We start from the raw sequence: 23839 nt of genomic DNA, 5'->3' as shown, positions 1-23839 counted from the left end.
TATAACCTGCAGCCATTGAATTATTTTTTGCTTATTACGCAGCCAAGTTGGTAAAAGTGTTTTTGTTGAAATTGTTAAATAATCCGTCCCAAGCATGCGAACATTCCTGTCAAGCTTACAACTTATTGTCGCCATCACCGCTGTCTTTCTTCTTTCTACCGTGACCGCCCAAGGTAAGTTGTTGGGCAAAAAGTTGTATGGTTGTATGAATGGTTCGTGTTGTATCAAGTATCAGTTTCGTCGGAAATCAGTTAAAGCTAAAAAGCTTAAGTTACAGAGTATTTTGACATCTATTGATCGTGGTAATGTTAGTTTATAACTTCTATGCTTCTAGATCTGTTTTAAATACCGTATATTCCGTGCGAATTTTGCAAACTTACCACTTTTCCATGGCCCATACACCTTGCCACAGACCTGGGCTTGGTGTAAACATATCTACTGTACTTACAAAATTTCACTAAAGTTTTAAAATGTCAAGAATTTTGTAAACTTGCTCAGCATTGATTTAGCCTCGTTTAAACAGCAGTGACATCACTGATGACGATGGCCTTGTTTACTAGAAAAAATGTCAAGCTTCCCATATATATGTTGTTGCTTATTGGTCAGCAATTTGAAACCTGACATTTCAGTTATTATCATTTGCCAGTTATTAATTTTACCACCTTAGACAACATGTCATATATTTTACAGGCACATGTGGCAGGCCGCTTGTGGATGAGGCAGTTTACAGACCGTTTCAAAACGAATTTGCTGTTGGAGAGTCCGTGACTTATAGTTGTCGAACCGGTGAGCAGATTAAATTAGCAAGACTCTACAAAGGAACTTTCTATCGTTACAGATTGTGCGAGGTCTTAATTTTTTGAAAAGTCCAAAATAAATTAATAGTTTTTCTCAGATTTGTTACGGAATGTACATTCTCCAATGGCAGCAGTTTTTGATATGTTGTGTCATTTTTCGTGATGCTGCTCAACTTTGACATTGTATCACTGTCATCATTATATAAGTAACCACTGTTAAAATAAAAGCAAAGATTGATAGTGCCTTGCCCAAGAGCATTGTGCCTACAATGACAATGCTTTGAAATTTTTTTGTAATCACTGATCACATAATTGTGATTCAAACATCTCAACATTACACAACCGAGTCAGTTACATGGATAGGTCAAGTAATGTTTCCTGGAATTAAAATGAGCATTATGCAATTTCATGAAAATTTTCAATATTTCTTGCAGGCCACCAACTACAGAGCGGTTACACAAGTTTAAATCGGACATGCCAGGCTGACCTAACCTGGTCATCTGTAGGGTTTGTGTGTGAGCTACAATCTTGTGGGTTCCCAGATACACCCAGCAATGGGCACATTCTTGGCGATACTTACACTTTTGGCAGCACCATTGAATACTTCTGTAACACAGGTAAATTTTTTTAGCATAATTTCTGTGTATGTTGAGCTTTAGCAGTTGTTGTCACCTTTTCAAACCTTTGCTTGATATGTTGTGATTGTTGTGGCACCATTGATTGCTGAAATCGATTTACTAGATTTGATATTTTCAGTCAATTTTCAGGTTTAGATGTTTAAAGAATTGAGAGTAATGTCTTTGTTCAAACTTTGTTAACTGAGTATAAATGTTAACAAAATAATCATTTTTCTGATGATGTGTTCAAATCATTTTACCAACATTCATTCTTCAACAGGATTTGAATTATCCACCGGAGCATCGAGCGTTCGAAGTAATTGCGTACCTGTGATTGGTTCCGATCCACCGACAGTTGAGTGGTCAGTAGCAACCGCCCCGACCTGCAGTCGTGAGTGGAAAAAAAATAGTTTTACATAGAAATGCAACTAAAGTACGTAACAAATTCTTTGCTCATTTGCTGTTGTATGTGAACTGGTGTTTGAAAACATCAAGTAAATTTGTTCCTAATATGTATGATATTAACTTCTTTATCTATATGTTTGTGTACATTTGCAATAGAAGTTTGTTGTTCAATGGTATAAATAAGGAATTATTTAAATCCGCAATTTTGTTTAAATCATTTCAAATCACCATTTCACGGCAATTGCCCGATATTGTTGTGACACAGAGTAATGGAGAAAATTCTGTTGTTTGTAAAATCTTTCACGAAAAGTCATACAGAAAATCTTTTGTTGTCTCTGTGGTATGGTTTGTGTTTGCTTTTAACTTCGTAGCTCATTGTCTGCTTTGTTGTTGGTTTTGCCTCGTCATCCAGCGACCACTTGTGTTGTCGTAATTCGATCTTTATTTGCACAATCAACTCACCATAAGGCACTTTGTGACATCACAATATGAAATTCTCATTGAATTTTATTTGTTATCATTTTGAGATTTCTGATTTCTGCTTAAACAGACTCATTGTGTGAATAAGCCAAATTTTCTTATATTTGTGTGCTCAGGCTTCAAACGTCATATTTGCACATCAATAATAATTGTGCGAGCAATAGACAACATAAGTCGCTTTGCTTTTACTTTGTTGGTTACTTTAAAGAAATGACAAAACTTTCGTGATTGACAGGTGTCCCATGTCCCAATCCTCCCAACATTGCCAATGGAAGATTTGAAGATAACGGGGTCGCATATGAATATGGGGCAAGGATTGAATACTTCTGCGATAATGGGTTCAAATCCAACGAAGCATCACCCATTCATAGAACCTGCGATGAGAATGGGACCTGGGGAGATCCCCCCCAGTGCCTGGGTAAGGCAGTGTTTTGGGTAGCAAGTTCTGGCAAAATATCAAGTTCACTGTTGTGCAAATTCTTATTGCAATTGCGGCTCTTAAATAATTGATTGACTCTTGTGATTTTAAGTTCGAATTAACAAGTATTCAATCTTGTCCGCGTCTCAATGTTTTCTGAAACTCTGAACTAATTCTTTGTGTGGATGCACGTTTCAACTAACATTATTTTCATGTTTGTAGTTGACTATGACTGTGACTTTGAAGACTTTCGCCAGCCAACTTGTGGTTATTCGAACACTGGGTGGAGTAGAGAGTTTCGGAGGGATGGTTTGAGTGGCAGAAGTAAATTCAAATGACTTGATTGTTTGTTCCTATTAAGTCACAATGCTGTCATTGATGACCTAATTCTTCAGGTTACGTGCTTCATCGATCATCTGGTGACGCAACTCTGACGTCACCAGCACTCACCATCGAACCACCGGGGGCGTGCTTGAGCTTCTACTACAGTTTTATACCACCGGGGACAAGTGGGGATTTTCAAGTTGTAATTGACTTTCCCAACGGAACGTAAGTTATGATTTCTATGTTCATCAATTAATTATCGTTGTCGTTGAACAAAAATCAAACTTTAACTCGCGCTGCAGCGAAGTCAACATGGACTTGGAACTGGGGGGTGAGTCGGGTTGGCAGAGTCATGAAGAGTCATTGCCGCCAGTCAACAACATTCAAGTCGCAATCCGAGTCACTGGACCAGCCATGGACATTGCAATTGATGACATCACAATTGATCAAAGCCCATGTAAGTTATTAATTTCCATCATTTGAATCAAAACAAAAAGTTTAGTTACTACAGTGACGTCTTTTTCAGGTGTTTCCATGACAACAACAACAACAATGACATCATCTGCCATGGTAACAACAACCACGTCATCGATGACATCATCTTCCACCCAGCCTGTTGATGAAACACCAACTTCAACAAAGAGACAGGTTTCATCAACAGACAAGACAACAAGTACGCTGTCTGCAACCCAACCTAATGGGAGATCCCCGGATGCTACGACAAAGCAGGGGGGTGGGGCCGCCAGCGTGAAAGCGAACTTATTTCTATGTGAGTCGTCACGTGGTGTTGCTGGCGTGGCGCCGTTGAGTAGTTTGACGCCAAACTTTGGGGATTCTGTGATTTCACCGATGCTTTTGTTATTTTTAGGTATTTTCACCACTGTTGGCGCCATTCTTTTGAAGTTGATGTTTTTGTAAATCTCCGAAATGCAGTGAAGCGTGACCTCTATTCAGAAGATACCAATGACGTCACAAGACGCCACGGTGTTTTTGTACCAAGCCATACGTGAGCAACTTCTATGAATTAAACAGGAGATTATATTCCTGGTGTTTCTACACAACCTGCTTCGTACTTGAACACATATTGACGACTGTTCGCAGCATGATGTACTATTACTATACTGCTATTATTAATTTATTATATATTATTATGCGATTGTACCTACTTTGCATGTGCATTTCACTTGCTACCATTTCTTGTCTTTGATTTTTTAAACCGCAATTACGTTATATCAGGAGCAATTGTGATTACTGCTTCATTGTGACGTCATACTTAAATATTGTACTTTGTTATTGTTACGAGTTGAAGTGCGCCCTCTGCTGGACATTTACCTGATATTTGTCGTGGTACAGACGACCATTTGCAGTGTTTTATGTTTTGCAATTTTAGTTTCAAGTTTCATGTTGAATCGTGAGCACTTGTCTGGTTCCTTTATGATGCAATAGATGGAATAATTTCTACATGAGCTTTGATGAACAATAAAATTTATCAAATGTTGGAGCAATCGTCTACTTTCTGCACCGCTTGAGGTCGCTGATCGAGATATAGGTCGAACATTGCTTGCACTTAGACCCGTATTATGGCGTATCACAGTTAATTATGACGTCACAACCGGCATGGTTCGCTCCCGCGTCCTCTACAAATGGCTCCGACATTGTTAAACATCTGGCATATTCCAGTTACGTGGAAAGACGAAGCAAAACCTGAAAGGTGCTGCTATGTTTAATAAATAGAAAAATAAGTCCTGGCACAAGAAAATGTGCTGTTGTGGGCGGACTTTGATGCATGCAGGGCGTTTCTAGGCGAAATGACGTCATAAAGTCGTTACCGATGAGCTCCGCTGTGTCCATGCGTTCCACTGAACTCGCGCATCTTCCAAGTTTTGTTTGATTCGCTTCTGGGCGTTTTTATTTTGTCGTGTGGGAAATCGAATAATTGAAATAATTCTTCAGCGAGGTTGATGACGTAGTTGGTCATCAAAACACAGCAGATTGTGTCAACACGATCTATCGTGATCTCCATTGTTATGTTATAAAAGCAAGTGTGGCAAAGTTAAGAATGGCACAATATTAAGTCATAATGCCAAGTTTTTGTGCCACAATTACAATGGCACGTGACTGGTTGCTTTATGATGTAACAGATTGAACGGTGTGAAACTGCGTCCATCCATAATTTGCATACTACTCACTCATTCATTCATAAGTTTACTCACTTGGACGACTTTTAATTCTGATAAAACACAAGCAATCAGTTTTATAAGACAACGTTTACTGCTGAACCAGTTAAAAAAGTAACCACACCACACATTATGATCATCGATGTGTAACAGGCCAATTTCACCGGGGACGCGTCATCAATGCAACTGAGATCGTTTCACTCAGATCTGCGCTGTTATGTCGTTATTTCCAGATACTTGTTGCCGTTTCCATCCTCGAGTGTTGCCTTCATTTGTTCCCGCGCAACTTAACGGGAAGTGCCGCGTTCAACCCCTGTAGGTTCAGGTTTTCCATCTCTTACTAAACAAATTGTGAATGAAAACAATTTAATATAAAACTGCTTGAACGTGCTTGAAATAGTTGACGCATGACATTATCCAGGTTCTAGGCACGGTCTCAAATGCAACGAACAGTTCTGCTCCAGCGCCAGCACAGAATAATCTTCGCACTCAGCATCACACAACCAGTTGCAGAGATTACGATCCAGCTGATGCGAACGTCGTCTCTCACTTCGGGGAGGATATGCCTGAATGACTAAGTGCACGTGACACACAACATGCAGCTCCAGCCGTGAGTTGAATAGCAAACTAAATACATCTAAGATAAAAATAAAAACCGCAAGTGGGCGATACACAAACTAGTGGACAATCATAGCAAAAGAATTATCAACGAGTAAAGTCGTGGCGCAAATTCCTGTCAATGTAATGATACGACTGCGCATTGGTACAAAGTACGCCATGATTGTTTGTTTTTTTCGCATTTTATCGCAATTCCTATCATTAACGTTTCCGACGATTATTACGTGTATTTTTTAACGTCATCATTTATCGTTGTTGAACGTTTTAACCGACGACTACAACCCGGCGACCCAGTAGCGAAACGGTAGCGCGTCGGTTTATAGATCAGAAGGTTGCGTGTTCAAATCTCGTCGGGGTCACTTCTTCTCAATTTTAAGTGTCATGGCAATCTGGACGATTCAAGCCAGGATGACTTTTCAGTTTCACTCGTCCTATGTCGAAAGAAATTATCTTTATCTATTGATAATTTAACATGTGTGTTGTAAGGCTGCTAAACATATTATGATGGATGGCCGTGAGGTTGGACAAGTCGTGGCTCGAGATACTTATCACAAGAGCTGTGGGTTCAGATCCCCCTGCAGCCATATGAATTCATCTGCTTTCTTTATAAAACTTAAGAAGTGATGCATCGTCGTTGCTCATATTCGTCACAGCGCCCACAAGTGTCACTTCATAGCTCGTGTCCTTCGTCACTGCACCGGTTGCGACAAGTTCCAGGTTCGATTCCCGACTATCAGGAGACTAGAACGACATCAAATCTAGTCCACGATCGTAAAACACTTTTCAGTGAATGTACAAAAGCGCCGCCTGCCTATGATCGTCATACTGTCTATAGAGTGGTCAGCTTCCTTACTTTGGTCGTCTATGCCGACATAAATACATCTGGAAATGTACTTAGCATGAACTACGACAAGGAAATATCACATGTTTTTCTTCCATGTATACTTTTAACGTCATGATTAATCGTTGCACAACGTTTGTAAATTTGTAGACTCCGTGTCGCAACGGTAGCGCCTCTGACTCCAGAGCAGAAGATTGTGGGTTCAGATCACGTCTTGGTCACTTTATCTTTTTCATCAGTGTTGATCCAAGTTGATTCTGGCCTTGGACGCACTAACCAGCATCTTGGGTACTTGGGTTGAGTTGTCTTAGGCGTGCTCAAACACAGTTCACTCATCCGGGCTTGACCGCTGTCGAACAAAGTGTTGTGCACAGCAGATACAAGGCCATGCTCGCTCGTTGCTTGCTGAGCTCACAGAAACGATCGCGTCTCATTGACATCGATTCTTCACAAATATCAACTTAATTTCTTCAAATTTTTTTACCCGGTGAAGGTATGTGTGTAAGGATATATAATCATTGCGCTAGACTTCATGTAGCATGTGTTATGTCTCACGGAATTCCTAGCAAAAGGTATGGGTTCAGCTCCTCGTGCAGCCATATCGTAGCTTCTTTCACTTTTCGAAATTTAACAACTGATGCACCGTCGTTTCTTATACTTGTTACACCACATCATGTACATGTGTCACTTCGTGGCTCGTCTGCTGCGGCATTGCACTCGGTGCGATAGGTTCCAGGTTCGATCCCGGGCTTGTCGGAGTAGAACGCAGCATAGGAAGCTGGGAATCCCCTAAAAAGCCTGGAACTGAGGTCTGAGTAAGGAACTGAGACGTTGGCAGGAAAATAATTTTAATTTTTGTTTCCTTTTTTGAAGAATATATATTTGAAAATTAATGAATATGAAAATCCTACCATAGCAGCATGGAATAAAATTTGCCTACTGGCATACTGATAGTGGGTTCGATTCCCAGCTGGTGCATGTGCCCACTAGTGACTGCATACAGTTGCATGTTTCATTATTGATATAATTACCATATTTGATCGAGCTCGTAGCAAAAGTTACTGTGTGGCATTTTATCTATATCGGTTACAACAACATCACTTAATGTAACACACATCGCTATAATTTCTGTTACATGTCACAATTATATTTAAAATAAATGATTTGTGACGCAACATGCAATATGACGTGCAATGCAGTGACATGATGTGATAGCTACACCAGCGGTATAGAATCAGAAATCAAGACAATTTAGTTCACTCCTATACAAAAGCATGTTGCTGTCCATTGAAGAAGCTTGATCAAGTGCCTTGTGTAGAAGGTCAACAGGTGTTTGCCTTTTCACTGAAAAAATACGAAATATCTTCATGAAGCTGGTGTAGATAAGCTATTGATGATGTGATGTGCTATTATATGTATGAATGTGAGATTTCATTTCGATACGAAAGGGTTTTGAGGCTTAAAAATCCCGATTTCTTGCCGCTACAGACTTTTTGGGAGTGGCCAAATTTTCCAAACAGGAATTTTAAACCAAACTTAAAAATCTAAACTTATACTGCTGGTAAAAACTGCATTTGGTGATAATGGTGATCGACTGATCTTTGTTTTTGAAGCCGTTCCGCTGCGTCAAGGTGGCAGTCGTTGGAACGGTTGTTTGGGAACGGGGAGAATCCCTCACTTCGCTACTCCCGCATAGAGAAGCAGGATAAAGACCGTGGTAACAAACCAAACTCTATTCTCAATTATAATCAAGTAAAGGACTTGGTAGGTTGCTATGCGACCGCCTTCTCGTAAAGCCAGGGGCCAACCGTTGATCGTCGTTTCATTTCATAAAATTACCTGTAACCTGTAAATAACCGCTGCGATCTCGCCAAAATGAAACAACGAGGTTGGGTGGACAAGCATTTGAGGACCCAAAAAGATATGTTTTAAAACTTTATCTAAAAGAAAAGATAACGACAAGACAACTCATGACCCTACCTCACCTAGGAAACGTTTGAGCCGATATCGCGTGGTGTGGTGTCTTGTAGGCATTTTATACAAGGGAAGGCAGATGGTCGCGTTAGAGGTTAGATGTTGTGGTCAATTGTCGTTGTTTCAATTTTATTTGATTGAAAATGCAGTCAACAAGACCGAAATGCAGTCAACCTATAGCTTCGTTTATAAACTAAATAAACTAAAGTCCATAAGGGTCGAATTGTTGTCTTTGGTCTAATGCCCCGTCGGACTATCTAGGCCGCCATCTAGGGGTGGCGCAAAATGTATGAGGTCCCTACCCTAATTTAGCCGACACTTTGTCCCTTATGATAGGGTTATGAGGGTGCAGGCTAGTTCATCAGGTCCTACACCCTCCCGACGATAAAACACAGTAAAAACACAACAATAAGAATAACATAGAAAAGAGAACCCCTCTGTCCAAACTATGTAAGAGAGAGAAAAAAACATGCGATACAATAAAAATACAATCGAGTTCAACAACAGTCAATCAACAGTTCAACAGTCAATCAACACACTTCAAGAGTTAGAGGAACCCATCATGCCATCAACTCCATCACCTTATATTCTATGTAGCTGTATGTGACGTAATAGCAGCAAATTTGCTGCTGGTTTTGGATAAACTGCAAAGAATTATTGTGAGAATCTATTAATATAATATAAATTCTTAATTGATTAAATTTCTAAATTTAATTAGAAATATTTCTTAAAATGTAACAGATGAGACGCACGAGCTAAATTATTTGCTACATTGTCATTAATATCATAGGACGAACTATTTACTCGAACACAAACTTCCGCTATTTGATAATTCACATCGGATCTTCCAAACTTTACTTCATCAGGTATAAGTCATATTTACCCGGGGTATCTGAAACAAAATTACCATCGCATTTTCATTGACGCTCGCTACCGGCGACAAAATATATAAAAGAGCAAAGGAAGGAAGTATGAAAGAAAAAAAATCGCAGAAAAATACAGAATTAGCAAGATGGAATTAATACTCTTACAGAAGCTATATTAGACCGACACCAAATATCTCTTTGGTTTAAACCAAGTCATCTACAATCCATCATGGTGGCATATTTCTGCTCTATAAACGATTTAACATTTCTACACCAGGGACGCAATGTGCGATGGCAATGGTGCCAAAACCGAAAACCTACGATGCACTGGCGCGAAAGCAACATGTCATCGGAAGCTTTCTTTCTCTTTTGTGTCGTCACATCTCATCGCCGCTACCTCGTTGGGTACCAGCGCACTCGTAACATTCTAAACATCTGCCACTCAGCCTGCTACTTCCTTGAATTATTGTTGTGTATTTGTTTTGAATTGTAGTTGCCGGACTCCCGTGAGATCCTGAAAAGCAAGAGAGTGTTAAGTCTATTATACTGCGGACTACTTACAGCGTATTACATGGCTTTGATCAGAATCCAACGTAGTCCTATGTTAGCATGGAACGCCAGGAAACGAGTTCCTAAAATGAGACCTGCCCGTAACAAGCTGGAAAGCTGGAAGCGAAGGCGATTCATTGATTTGATTTTGGCAGGTATCTGCACAACAAAGTTTCCATTAAACCTGAGTCAACAAAAGCAATCTGTAAAAAGTATACCACTTATATTAGATGGTCGTATTTAACTTTCACTGTTAACCACAGTACTTAGTATTGTATATTGACGGTAGGTTGTAGGTAAGTAGGAAATGTAATGTTATGTACAGTAAATAAAAACATCTTATAACACTCTTGTAAGCTTGCCTTTGACTTTATTAACTGTGTGACGTATGCCAACAAATACAGATGCGACCAAAATCCACCTGTTGTGTGACGTTGATTGCTTTTGAATGCGGCAAGTATTCTACTCTGAAGAAAGCTGCAGGAGGAAGATGATGTCAGCTGTAGGTCGTTCTTGTAATGAAAGAGCATTTAAAATGTTGGGCTTCCATCGTAGTGTTCTTGACATGATCGTCTTGATAATTTAAATTAAGTTGACTTTGCAATTTAAGGCTTAGATAAATTGATTGCGGAAATTGAAGGACCTGAAGCAGGAGAATGTCCTATGCGAAACATTTTATAACACAAATGGATCCCAATAAAATAGATTTCAAACTGCAACTTACCAGGAGCGCGCAACTGAACGGGATGAAAAGGAAAACTGGAATCGTAGCTGACGTCACCCGACTCGTGTTTGTTTCAACATCTTCCAACCTCCGGCACTTTATATAGAATCCCAGAATTACTTCGGAATCCTTTTCCTCATCACTCTCATCAGCAAGCTATGTGTCTTCCGCTGCGCATCTTACGTGGTGCTTCCCATCTACATGTCGCCACAAAAATAAATTTATCCGAAAAAGTTTGTGATATGAAATTGAAATCCCTTGAAGCCAATTTTAATGAACAGAAAACCGAAGCATGCTCCTAGGCCTCTGCAGATTTGCCATATTAAAAACAGTATAAGACGAACAGGTGATGGACAAGCTCTTACTTCGACCGAAAGATCTCACGATTAGCCCGGATACCGTCGACGCTCCTAAAGTCTTCAAGTATTGGTTACAGACGGTCGAAGACTACATTGCTACACTGGAAGAGCTACGCCCTACGCAATCGCCCGATATAAACAAAACAAGAGTTGTTCGAAGCTGTCTTTCGCCCGAAGTTTTCTGCTACGTAGAGGAAGCTGATAGCTACGAGGGTATTGTAACTCTTCTGAAAGAGTTGTACATCCGACCAAGAAATAATGTCTACGCACGACATCTACTGGTCAGTCGGCAGCAAAACCACGGGGAAAATGTCCTGGAGTACCTTCGTGCCCTTAAGATACTTGCTAAGGATTGTACTTTTGAAGCAGTCACAGCGAGTAAGTACCGCGACGAACTTATACGGGACGCTTTCATTAATGGGGTGAGTTCTTCGCTCGTACGTCAACGCCTGTTGGAGATAGATGATATCAACCTACAGCGAGCAGCCGATTTAGCCGATAACTTAGAGAGAGCTCAATTGCAATCGAGCTCAATGGGCTCTGTCAGTACCGGCCCTCGCCTGGTGGCTTCGGCCCAACCAACGTTGCCCGCTTTGCCACCGAGAGAAAGCACACTACAAACTGGAGGATCACTAGCTGTCGCTCCGAAAGTACGTGAATTGAGGACTCAAAAGACTTGCTTCTACTGTGGCGGTGCGCTACATAGTCGTAATTATTGTCCCGCCCGTGATCGAGAATGTCGCAATTGCGGAAAAAGAGGCCATTTCTCAAATGTCTGCCGCAGTAATCGCTCTTTTCTACAAACTGCTAAGCAATCCAAGGGATCAAGTGAACTATCAGAACGGTATTCTGCCATCGCCGCTAAAACATCTGGGACCTCATTTCTGGCAGGTGCTCCCGGCTGCCTCCAGCGTACAGTCGTCAACGCTGTCATTGAAGGCCGACTCGTTAAAGCCTTGTTAGACTCCGGCGCTTCAGAAAATTTTATCGATAGCTCTTTAGCTGAAAACATCAATTTAAAACCGGAAGGAAAAGTGAGTGATATAACCTTGGCTTCCACTGAACTGCAGTTGGAAACACAAGGTCATGTTAAAACAGCCATTCAACTGCTCGGCCGGAGCTACTCTAACGTTGTGCTGGACGTAATGCATAACTCTTGTGACGATATCATCTTGGGGCAAAAATTTCTACAAAGACATGAGGCTGTTACTTTCGAATTTGGTGGAGCTGAAAATCCTCTTGTAGTGTCCGCTGCTTCGGAAAAGGTTTTCGCGGTAGCGGCAGCCGATGTTGACCCACCCAACTTGTTCGAATTTATGCAAAAGGATTACTACCCTGTCGCTTCTCGCACTCGTTCCTACTCAAGGGAAGACTCCGCCTTCATAAAAGCCGAAATTAAAAGATTAATTTCCGAAGACATCGTTGAGCCGTCGAAATCGCCTTGGAGAGCTCAATTACTAGTGGTGCGAAATCGAGAAAAATGTCGTTTGGTGGTCGACTACTCGCAAACTGTCAATCGCTTCACTTTGCTCGATGCTTACCCGCTTCCACGCATCGAGGACATTGTCAACAAGGTTGGAAAGGACAGATACTATAGCTCACTCGATCTACGGTCGGCCTACCACCAGGTACCGATTCGAGCGGAGGAACGCCCATTCACTGCGTTTGAAGCTATGGGTCGCCTGTATCAATACAAAAGACTTCCCTTTGGTGTTACAAACGGTGTGGCCGCCTTTCAAAGAGTGATTGACGATTTCATCCGACGTCATAAGCTAAAAAAGGTATTTGCATATTTGGACGACGTAACAGTTACTGGCGCGACAATAGAAGAACATGATCAAAATTTAGAAGCTTTACTAAATGCCGCGAAGCTTACTGGATTAACTTTCAACGAAGAGAAGTCAAAACTGCGTCAGCAAACCATAAACCTGCTTGGGTACCAGATATCCCACAATCAAGTGAAGCCGGACCCCGAAAGACTCCGCCCGCTACTTGACATGCCTCCACCGAAATCCCCCCGGGAACTTAAAAGAATTTGTGGCATGTTTGCATACTATTCCAAATGGATCGAGAATTTTTCCGGAAAAGCTGGCCCCCTTTTTAAAGCTACCGATTTCCCTTTGAACGCTAAGGCGTCAAATGCTTTTGCCGAGTTAAAACAAGAAATTGTTAAAGCTAGTCTCAGTAGTATCTCTGAAGATATGCCGTTCGAGGTTGAGTGCGATGCATCCGACTACGCCGTTGCAGCCACTTTGTCACAAGGAGGGCGCCCAGTGGCGTTTATGTCTCGGACGCTCAGTAAATGTGAACGACGTTACCCTTCTATTGAGAAAGAAGCTACTGCTATCATAGAAGCGGTCCGTAAATGGGCCCATTACCTAAAAGGGAGAACGTTTACATTGGTAACGGACCAACGATCGGTTTCCTTTATGTTCAGTAAAACCAACAAAGGAAAAATCAAAAACAACAAAATACTGATGTGGCGTCTAGAACTGAGTCCTTTTCACTATGAAATTCGCCACAGGCCAGGGAAGGAAAATGTTGTCCCCGACGCCCTTTCAAGAGTTTGTGCCACAGTGGATTGCCTAAAAGACTTGTCATCGCTTCATGATTCCCTCGGACATCCAGGCTACGCTCGACTCTATCATTTCATCCGTGTTCGAAACCTTCCGTACACGAGCGAGGAAGCAAGAACCGCTTGTAAGTCCTGTCGTGTTTGCGCCGAGGTTAAACCCCGCTTTTTTAAAAGACCGCCTGAGACACTCATCAAAGCTACTCACCCGTGGGAACGTTTGAGTATGGACTTCAAAGGACCTGTTAAAGGAACGAAGCCATATCTATTAGTAATTCTTGATGAATATAGTCGTTATCCTTTTGTTTATCCTTGCAAGAATATGTCTTCAGACACAGTTATCGATTGTCTCTCCGACCTCTTCTGCTTGTTTGGTTTTCCGGCATACATACATAGTGATCGAGGATCCAGCTTCATGAGTCGGGAACTCAAAGATTTCTTAATGGCTCGAGGAATTGCGACAAGTTATTCTACTCCGTATCATCCGCAAGGGAATTCGCAATGCGAAAGAGCAAATCAAACGATTTGGAGAACTATAAAACTCCTCTTGTCCTCCTACAAAACCTCAGAAGAACATTGGGAACGTGTTCTCCCTCAAGCTCTACACGGAATTAGGTCGTTGTTGTGTACGGCCACTAACGAAACCCCACATGAAAGAATGTTTCCTTTTCCAAGACGGGCGACTCTAGGAAGCTCGATGCCTACGTGGTTGCTGAATCAAGGAACCGTGCTGCTGCGTCGATTTGTGCGAAACAAAGGCGATCCAGTCTGCGATCCTGTCGAATTAATGATGGTGAACCCCACCTTCGCACGAGTTAAATATCCAAATGGAAGGGAGAGTACGGTGTCGACTTCCGACCTTGCACCTTGCCCACAAGCAAACCCGGCTGACGATGACATTGAGGAAGCCACAGCATCGGATGTCACTCCACCGTTACGTCAACCGGAATTACGTTTGCCTACAGGCACTGGTGACGGTGTGCGGACAGAAACTGACATTCGAAACGATGGAGACCAGGAAACGTCTTCCATGGAGACTGATTCACAAACCCCGCGGCGCTCCACGAGAGAGAGAAGACCGCCACAAAGATATGGCGAATGGACCTTGTAGTTTTTTCAAACATTGTAATTACTTATTATTATTAATACTTAATAATTATTTAACCGGGGGTGAATGTGGTGACATTCCATTGTATTAACATTCCTTTGTTTACGCCTTGCCTCACGCCTTAATTGTTTACGCCTTGCCTCACGCCTTAATTGCTTCGCCGCCTTAAATAGAACTGTAGAACTTCATTTCAGTAGCAAGCGCAGTGTCGGTGGGTCGGCTGCTTAATAGTATGAGTTCACATATATAAATGTTATATAGCTGTCACGTTTCGCCTAACTGATTCTATTTGTTTTAGGTCTGTTCAATTCTGTTTTTAATAAAGCCTAAGTTGCTCGGATTTAGTGTTTGAGTTTCAAGGTTATGACACAGTCCACAGCGAGTAGTTGCAGATTGGAAGATATCAGGTCAGAAAAAATCTTTCTGAAAACAAATTTGTCAGATGCAGGGAATCGTATGCAAATTCTGAAAACAGGATCCAGAGAAAACTGACTGCAACAGATTCAAACAAAACGTCCCTGATTTCCAGAAGGAAGGTCACTATCTCCAGGACAAAATAAATGAATGACAAATCAAATACCAAAATAAAACCAGCACCACAACAACTCCAACAACGCAACAATCGCGAAAGCGCAGAAAAGCAACAACGACATAGAATCAACGCAGAAGCGCGCCCAGAAGCTCAACAGCGATATAATAGGAATAAAGTTCGAGTAACGACAGACATTCAAAGACATGGAAACGCGCAAAAGACGCCAACAAGAACCACAGAACAAATACAAACTTAAATCCAACCTCAAGAAGAGCCGCGTGAACTATGTTTAGCATAAAATGAACCATAACTTGCAGACCTGACAAGACTTCCATAATAACTCAATGAATCAGTGAACTAGCCAGCCAAGGCACCCAGATCATTTTTTCTGCAGAGAGCTTTTCAAACCAGCTGTCACTCAACAATATGCCTTGAGATTAGGCTACATGTCTTCAGTAAATCAATTGATGTACACAATCAGTCCACAAAATTTCAATAAATTTATCACCACACCTACGCAGAAGAATCTACAAGCAAAAAATGTAATTATGTATAAATGTAATTATGATAATTAGTAATTAATTTAAACTAAATTGTAAAGTTAACTTCAAGTTAACAATAGTTTTAATCAAACATAAATGATGCCATAACGGTTTTAACTCATCCAGCAATTAACGGACCTGAAATATTCTTGGCTGCTTATTTAGACTTGATAAAGTAAAATGAAGGTTGTCAATACTCGCGCGCGGTAAAAGAACAGTAAGTTAATTCTAAAGTAATAGTATTTCGTGGCTTATTATTCAATATATTTTCCAATAAAATCTTAACTTGACAGTATTTTTAAGTATATTGCATCGATGTACCTGGTTAATGCATCACTAAACTAAAGTTAACCCAGTTTTATAAATTGTAAGTTACCTTCATTATTCTTCACTTGCTCTTAACAACCAACCAACCACTTTAACTACAAAAGGCAAATGAATGAATGAAGGACGAACACTGGCAACGAAGGTTCAAGAATCGCGCGAAAATTCCAGAGCTGATTAGAGAAGCACAGAATTTGCTCCAAGTTGAATTCCAAGCGAAAACGTGCCAACATCTCGCTCGCAATTGTAAAGATTGGCCACAATAATTCATTGTTTAACAATGCCGCTGCACGATGCAAAAACGCATTGTTTTTCAAGAAGGTCGTAATTGGCCTTTGGTATTATTATTCAGTTATTGAACTACGTCACCAGCACTTTTGTTACTGGCCGTCTATTGTTATTTATCATCCATTACATCGACGTCAATACGTCACAACACAGGGGCGATGTGTTCACGCATTGAATGTGTTTAAAAATGGTTGAAGCGGAACATTTTTGTTTTAAATTGTGAAAACGTAACTGCTTTTAGCTGAAATTCAACAAAAACAGATTTATGACGCCGATGACAATATGCACCATCTTTGTTAAAGAACATATCCGCTAGGTGGTGAAGTAGAGCCAAACAAATCATACTTGCTACATCTCGTCTTTTGGTGGAAATGATTCGAGTCAAGTTAAGTCGCTGATATTCGCAACGAAGCAAAACAAAAAGCAAAGACTTTGTCTCTGCCAACCTGAAAGTTTTGAGAAAATTAGTTTATATACAAAAGCGAAAAGAGGACGCATTGCATGCTCGGATGTAATATTATTTCCATTGGCGGTTCGCCGCCTGTCATCATGTTGGCTTTGCCGCCAACAACCTAAAAACATTGTAGACCGTTGATGCCTAAGCTAATGAATTTCCCAAAGTTAGTAGAGAGCACAAGTTGTAAATTTGCTGAATTTTTCTTAAACTTTTAAATTACTAACTGACGAAAATTACCAACATTGAAAGACACCAAAGCCAACGAGCAATCCTATGCAAAGACACAACATTTATATTCACAAGCATCCACTACTCGACATTACTCAAGTTTTTGATGCTCGTTCATCGATGAAAACCTTCAATAGGCTCAGGTGTGTGATATCGACGATTGGTTATCGCTGTCACGGTTGTCAATCATAGCAGGTTCAGGCGGTTGATCTTCACATTTTGACGAATCTTACGTAGAAACTGCACTGAACCGCTGACAAATGTCTTTGTCGTTTGAAGCAGAGCAAAAAAGTTTAGAATTTATGTCCAAAGCTTGTGCTCTTCGTGCTGTCCTCGCTATGTTTATAATCTCGCGAAAATGCAAATGAAATAACAACCATGAGATCTACTTCAAGAACAAGAACCCGCATTTGGAGCAGGAGATTCCTCCGAGCCAGTGGCGTCTCCTGCTCGCTACTGAAGTTGATCATTTGAGCTCCGTCCGCCATTTTTCATGGTGTTCAGAAGGAGCTTGCAGAGAATCTTATGTTTCATTTTCAATGATATGTCAACGTTGGAAGCATATCGCACTACTCTCCATTTGTCTCAATGGCTATCTCAATAAGCAATATTATATTACAATTCTGGATGAACACAACAACATCGATAAATGGAAGTACATGAAATAAAACACGACACTTTACAAATCCAGGAAAACAACATTAGCACAAAGACCACTCAAAAATCTCCAACGATTTATTGAAGTAGGCCTATGTAGGCTACAGTTGCTGTTTGATTATTTTCCAGCAAAGAGTGTCTGCCTTTAATTCGAAATCTAAAGCCGCATTGTTGAAAAGTCTAAAAATTTCATGATCGTTTCAGACAGACGTCATTATTCTTGCACACTGAGCTCGTTCAAACCAACTTCATTCATTGGACTCTTTAAGAACAGAATTTCCATCTCTTGACTGATTTCTCTTCTGTCTTTTTTACTATTTCTGCTTTCTTCTTTTTCTCTTCTAGACCGGATGATGATGAACTCAATGCTGATGATGAGGAGCTGGATGCAGATGATGAAGGACTCAATGCTGATGATGAGGAGCTCAATGTGGATGATGAGAAGCTGGATGCAGATGATGAAGGACTCAATTCTGATGATGAGGAACTTAATGCTGATGATGAGGAAAGGGATTTCGATTTAGACGGAGAAGAACTTCCTGACGATCTTGATGAGCCAGAGAGGCCAGACAACAAATACAATTGTCCCACCAACGTACTAAGACCCAGGCCAATGCCAACTGGGGGGCAGATTAACCCTGCAGTGCCGTAGCTTGACCCACATTCAGCTTGGCCCTATCATCTTTTCGAGTATTCTTTAATCTTTTGCAAAATCTATCCCAGTTCTCCTGCTCAATATATGCACTGACCTTTCCAATCGCGCGTCTAACAAAATCGCGACAGTTGTTACGGACGAAATGGTATTCCCCCATATTTCTGCCCTCCTCCAACATATCGTTGATCAGTTGGAAAGGAAACATCAGCTCTCTACCGCCCTCCCAGCTGCTCTCCATTTTGATCAAGATTTGTTGAACTTTGCTGTCGATCGACGTTTGCTGGCCAAGGTAGATGTTGATGCCGATCGTACCAGGCAGCATTATTACGTCAGAAGATGAGTCTGGCTGGGGAGGCATTTGCTTCGGTGCTTCCCCATAGTCTATTGATATTTTGACGTCATTATCAATCTTTATGTAGATTCCTGTGTGACCAATAAAATCGCTGTTCTTGTACCAACCGATTTGGAACCGATCCGCGCGAGCGATTCTCTCCTTAAGATCGCGAATGTCGTATCTGTACCAATACATTGCTTTTGCTTTCTTACGTTAACTCGAATGCAACAGTTCAAGCTTAAAACCTGCGCGTGCTGGCTCCTTTCAAACTCATTCACTTTCGTCTTGGACGAGCAGATTTATTATTCTCAAACACAATAAAAGATTCTCTTGTTCCGCTTAACAATGTTACTTTACTCGCTTAACTGCAACTTACCAGGAGCGCAACTGAATGGGATGAAAAGGAAAACTGGAACCGTAGCTGACGTCACCAAACTCGTGTTTGGTTTCTCAATCTTCCAACCTCCGGCACTTTACGTAGAATCCCAGAATTACTCCGACCTATTCCTCCTCACTCTCTTTCTCTTCATCAGCTGGGTCTTCCGCTGCGCATATTACGTGGTGCTTCCCATCTACTTGTCGTCACAAAAGTTAATTTAACCGAAAAAGTTTGTGATATGAAATTCAAATTCCTTGAAGCCAATTTTAATGAACAAAAGCAGGCTCTTACGCCTCAGCAGGTTTTGCCATATTCAGTCCACAGCGAGAGGTTGCTGATTGGCAGATATCAGACCAGAAAAAATCTTTCTGAAAACAAATCTGTCAGATGCAGGGTATCGTATGCATTATACGCAAGTTCTGAAAACAGGATCCAGAGAAAACTTGACAGCAACAAATTCAAACAAAACGTCCCTGATTACCAGAAGGAAGGTCGCTATCTCCAGAACAAAATAAATGGAATGAGAAATCAACCAAAATAAAACCAGCACCACAACAACGCAACAGCGTAACAAACGCCAAAGCGTAGAAAAGCAACAACGACATAGAATCAACGCAGAAGCTCAACAGCGATATAATAAGAACAAACATTCAAAGTCATGTAAAGCGCAAAATACGCCAACAACAACCACGTAACTAATACAAACTTAAATCCAACCTCAAGAGACGCGTGAACTATGTTTCAACATTAAATGAACCGAAACTTGCAGACCTGACAATACTCTCACAATACTTCTATGAATCATCCAGTAATTAACGGACCTGAAATATTCTTGGCTGCTTATTTAGACCTGATCAAGTAGAATGAAAGTTGTCAATACTTGTTCGTGGTAAAAGAACAGTAAAGTTAACCCTAAAGTAATAGTATCTCGTGGCTTATTATTCAATATATTTTCCAATAAAATCTCAACTTGACAGTATTTTTAAGAATATTGCATCAATATACCTGGTCAATATACATGCATCACTAAACTGAAGTTAACCCTGTTTTATAAATTGTAAGTCACCTTCATTATTCTTCACTTACTCTTAACAACCAACCAACCACTTTAACTAAAACACAAGGCAAATAAATGAATGAAGGACGAACACTGGCAACGAATTTTCGAGAATCGCGCGCAAATTCCAGAGCTGATTAGAAAAGCACAGAATTTGCTCCAAGTTGAATTCCAAGTAAAAACGTGTAAGTACCAGCGTCTCGCTCGAAATTGTAAATATCGGCCACAATAATTTATTGTTTAACAAAGCCACTGGACGATACAAAAACGCATTGTTTTTCAAGCTGGTCGTATTTAACCTTTGAAATTATTATTCAGTTATTGAAGTACCAGCACTTTTGTTACTGGCCGTCTATTTTAATGCCATTACATCGACGTCACAACACACGGGCGATGCGTCCATGCATTTAATATGTTTAAAAATGGTTGAAGCAGTAAAATTTTTTTCAAATGGTGAAAACGTAACTGCTTTTAGCTGAAATTCAACAAAAACAGATTTCTGACGCTGATGACAATAATCTTTGTTAAAGCACATATCCGCTAGGTGGTGAAGTAGTGCCAAACAAATCATACTTACGACGTCTCGTCTTTTGGTGGAAATGACTCGAGTCAAGTTAAGTCGCTGATATTCGCAACGAAGCAAAAAAAGAAAATTCTTTGTCTCTGTCAACTTGAAAGTTTTGAGAAAATTAGTTTAAAATTAGCGAAAAGAGGACACACACATTGAATGCTCGGATGTAATATTATAGCCTTTGGCGGGTCATCGCCTGTCATCATGCATCTTGTATGCATCTGTCATCATGTTGGTTTTGCCATGACTGCCAACAACCTAAAAACATTGCAGACCGCTGATACCTAAGCTAATGACTTTCGCAGAGTTTGTAGAAAACACAAGTTGTAAATTTGCTGAATTTCTCTTAAACTTTTAAAATACTCACTGACGAAAATTACCAACATTGAAAGACACCAAAGCTAACGAGCAATCCTATGCAAAGACACAACATTTATATTCACAAGCATCAAGATAACTATTCGACAATGCTCAACTTTTTTGATGCTCATTCATCGATGAAAATCTTCGGCCTTCCGGTAGGCTGAGGTGTGTGATATCGACGATTGAATATCGGAAGTATTTACAGTTGGTACTTCATTATTATTCAGCAAAATATTGTCTGCCTTTAATTCGAAATCTAAAGCAGCATTGTTGAAAAGTCTAAAAATGTCATGAACGTTTCAGACAGACGTCATTATTCTTGCCACTGAGCTCGTTCAAACCAACTTCATTCATCGGACTTGTTAAGAACAGAATTTCCATCTCTTGACTGGTTTCTCTTCTGTCTTCTGTCTTCTCTCTTCTCCTTCTGCTAACAGACACACGAATGCCACAAAGATGCCAAACACGACGACAGACGCCATTATCAACCCAAGCTCATTGGGGATAAGCAGCCAAAAACCAGCCAAGAATAATACGAATGATAAAGAAGCTAATGCTAATGGAAAAGAGTTAGATGCTGTTGAAGGGGGTCCCACTCCAGAAGATGATGATCTCAATACAACTGATGATGATCTCAATACAACTGATGATGATCTCAATACAACTGATGATGATCTCAATACAACTGATGATGATCTCAATACAGAAGATGATGATCTCAATACAGAAGATGATGATCTCAATACAGCTGATGATGATCTCAATACAGCTGATGATGAGGAAAGGCATTTCGATTTAGATGAAGAAGAACTTCCTGACGATCTTGATGAGCCGGAGAGGCCAGACAACACAGACAATTGTCCCGCCAACGTGGTAAGACCAAGGACAAGGCCAGCTGGGGGGCAGACTAACCCGGCAGTGGCCGTCGCTGCAATTGCCGTAGTTTGACCCGCAGTTATCTTCATCGCGTCATCGATTCGAATATTCTTTAATTTTTTGCAAAATATATCCCAGTGCTCCTGCTCAATATATGTGCTGACCTTATGCATCGCGCGTCTAACGTAATCGCGACAGTTGTTGCCGACGAAATGGTATTCCCCCATATTTCTGCCAACCTCCAACATATCGTTGATCAGTTGGAAAGGAAACATCAGCTCTCTACCGCCCTCCAAGCTGCTCTTCATTTTGATCAACATTTGTTCAACTTCGCTGTCGATCGACGTCTGTTGGTTAACGTAGACGTTGATGCCGATCGTACCAGGCAGCTTTATTACGTCAGAAGACGAGCCTGGATGGGGAGGCATTTCCTTCGGTGCTTCTCCATAGTCTATTGATATTTTGACGTCATCATCAATCTTTATGTAGATTCCTGTGTGGCCAATAACACCGCTTTTCTTGTACCAGCCAATGTGGAACCGATCCGCGCAAGCGATTCTCTCCCTAAGACCGCCAATGTCATATCTGTACCAGAACATTGCTTTTGCTTTCTTAAGTTAACTTGAATGCAACAGCTCAAGCTTAAACCTGCGCGTGCTGGCTCCTTTCAAACTCATTCACTTTCGTGTTGGACGAGCAGATTTATTATTCTCAAACACAAAGAAAGATTCTCTTGTTCCGCTTAATGATTAATCAAACAACGTTGCGCTTAACAATGCTTGCCTGGTGTATGACGCCGCGACAATTATGAGATTCGATCGCTGCCAATGTTGTACTTGCCAGTGCCAGAAAAAGGCCAAAACCTTGCTTGAGTGGTTTCTGCGGTTGAACCAATTGAATTTCAGTTCCCACTTTGAGTTTCACTTCCTCTTTTCTACAATCTTCAGGTCGTAGAACAAGTCGCAGCTGGCGCCAAGCGGTCCTACTGCGAACGATGAAAACTTGCAGATGAATTTCAATCCAGAAAGTCTGGATACACGCAAGTTCGCCCAAACCCTCAACTCATACAAGTTCACACGAGAAATATACAGATGCTTATGTGCGAGTTAACTTTACGTCAAAACTATTACTTTAGACACGTTGCAAGTTTTTTTGTGAATATCTTGGCTCACACAAACACACGTAAAATCTTGAGTCGTAAAATTCAACATTTGCCAGCGAGCGTTTAACACCTCGTAACTTTTTAACTTGCTTTAAATGGCCCGCTGTGGGGTTAATCATTAAACTACCGGATGAACTGTTTGAAGTAACTCAACACGTAGGTACTGGAATACTTTGGGGTCCTGATGGATGTAACAGAAACTACCCAAGAAATGCGTCGACTCCTTTTTGAGGAACTCTCACAACCGAATGCCACCATCTTTTTCCTGTTGTTCAAGTTCGCTTATTTTAATGTAGTTTTAAATCCTTTTTCTTAACATACAGCAAATGAGTACTGTAATTTACGTTTAAGTTTTACAATAAACAAAAAGCCCCCATTAAAGTTGTTATTATAGAATAAACCGTATATGTCAACTTCTTAGCGTGTCCAAATCATGTCAATAATCAGCAGTGGGCTTATAGGCCGAGTATAAAATGTTACCTAAAAACATTTTCCTCTAACCGCATAAAATCATCATCTAGTCGATGTGACCAACTCGTGTTCTTCCCTAATCAACGGTAAACATTTCTTTCCAGCAAGAAGCAC

General features: G+C 40.8%; 2 protein-coding genes across 2 annotated transcripts; one reads left to right on the top strand and one right to left on the bottom strand.

Annotated features, from left to right (window-relative positions):
* Nucleotides 1-21: 21 nt before the first annotated feature.
* LOC143450218 (uncharacterized) lies at nt 22-4542 on the top strand. Its single transcript, XM_076950668.1, has 10 exons — nt 22-173; nt 691-786; nt 1232-1414; nt 1695-1805; nt 2535-2717; nt 2940-3041; nt 3113-3266; nt 3344-3498; nt 3568-3810; nt 3910-4542. The coding sequence occupies exons 1-10, from the start codon at nt 95-97 to the stop codon at nt 3957-3959; spliced, it is 1356 nt and encodes a 451-aa protein (XP_076806783.1). The 5' UTR covers nt 22-94; the 3' UTR covers nt 3960-4542.
* Nucleotides 4543-21183: 16641 nt separating this feature from the next.
* Nucleotides 21184-22925, bottom strand: LOC143449734 (uncharacterized). Its single transcript, XM_076950045.1, has one exon. The coding sequence runs from the start codon at nt 22689-22691 to the stop codon at nt 21579-21581; it is 1113 nt and encodes a 370-aa protein (XP_076806160.1). The 5' UTR covers nt 22692-22925; the 3' UTR covers nt 21184-21578.
* Nucleotides 22926-23839: the final 914 nt, after the last annotated feature.

The sequence above is a fragment of the Clavelina lepadiformis genome, chromosome 3 (assembly GCF_947623445.1).
Source record: "Clavelina lepadiformis chromosome 3, kaClaLepa1.1, whole genome shotgun sequence".
Lineage (NCBI taxonomy): Eukaryota > Metazoa > Chordata > Ascidiacea > Aplousobranchia > Clavelinidae > Clavelina > Clavelina lepadiformis.
The sequence above is the reverse complement of the archived record's forward strand: the minus strand, read 5'-3'. Positions and strand labels throughout refer to the sequence as shown.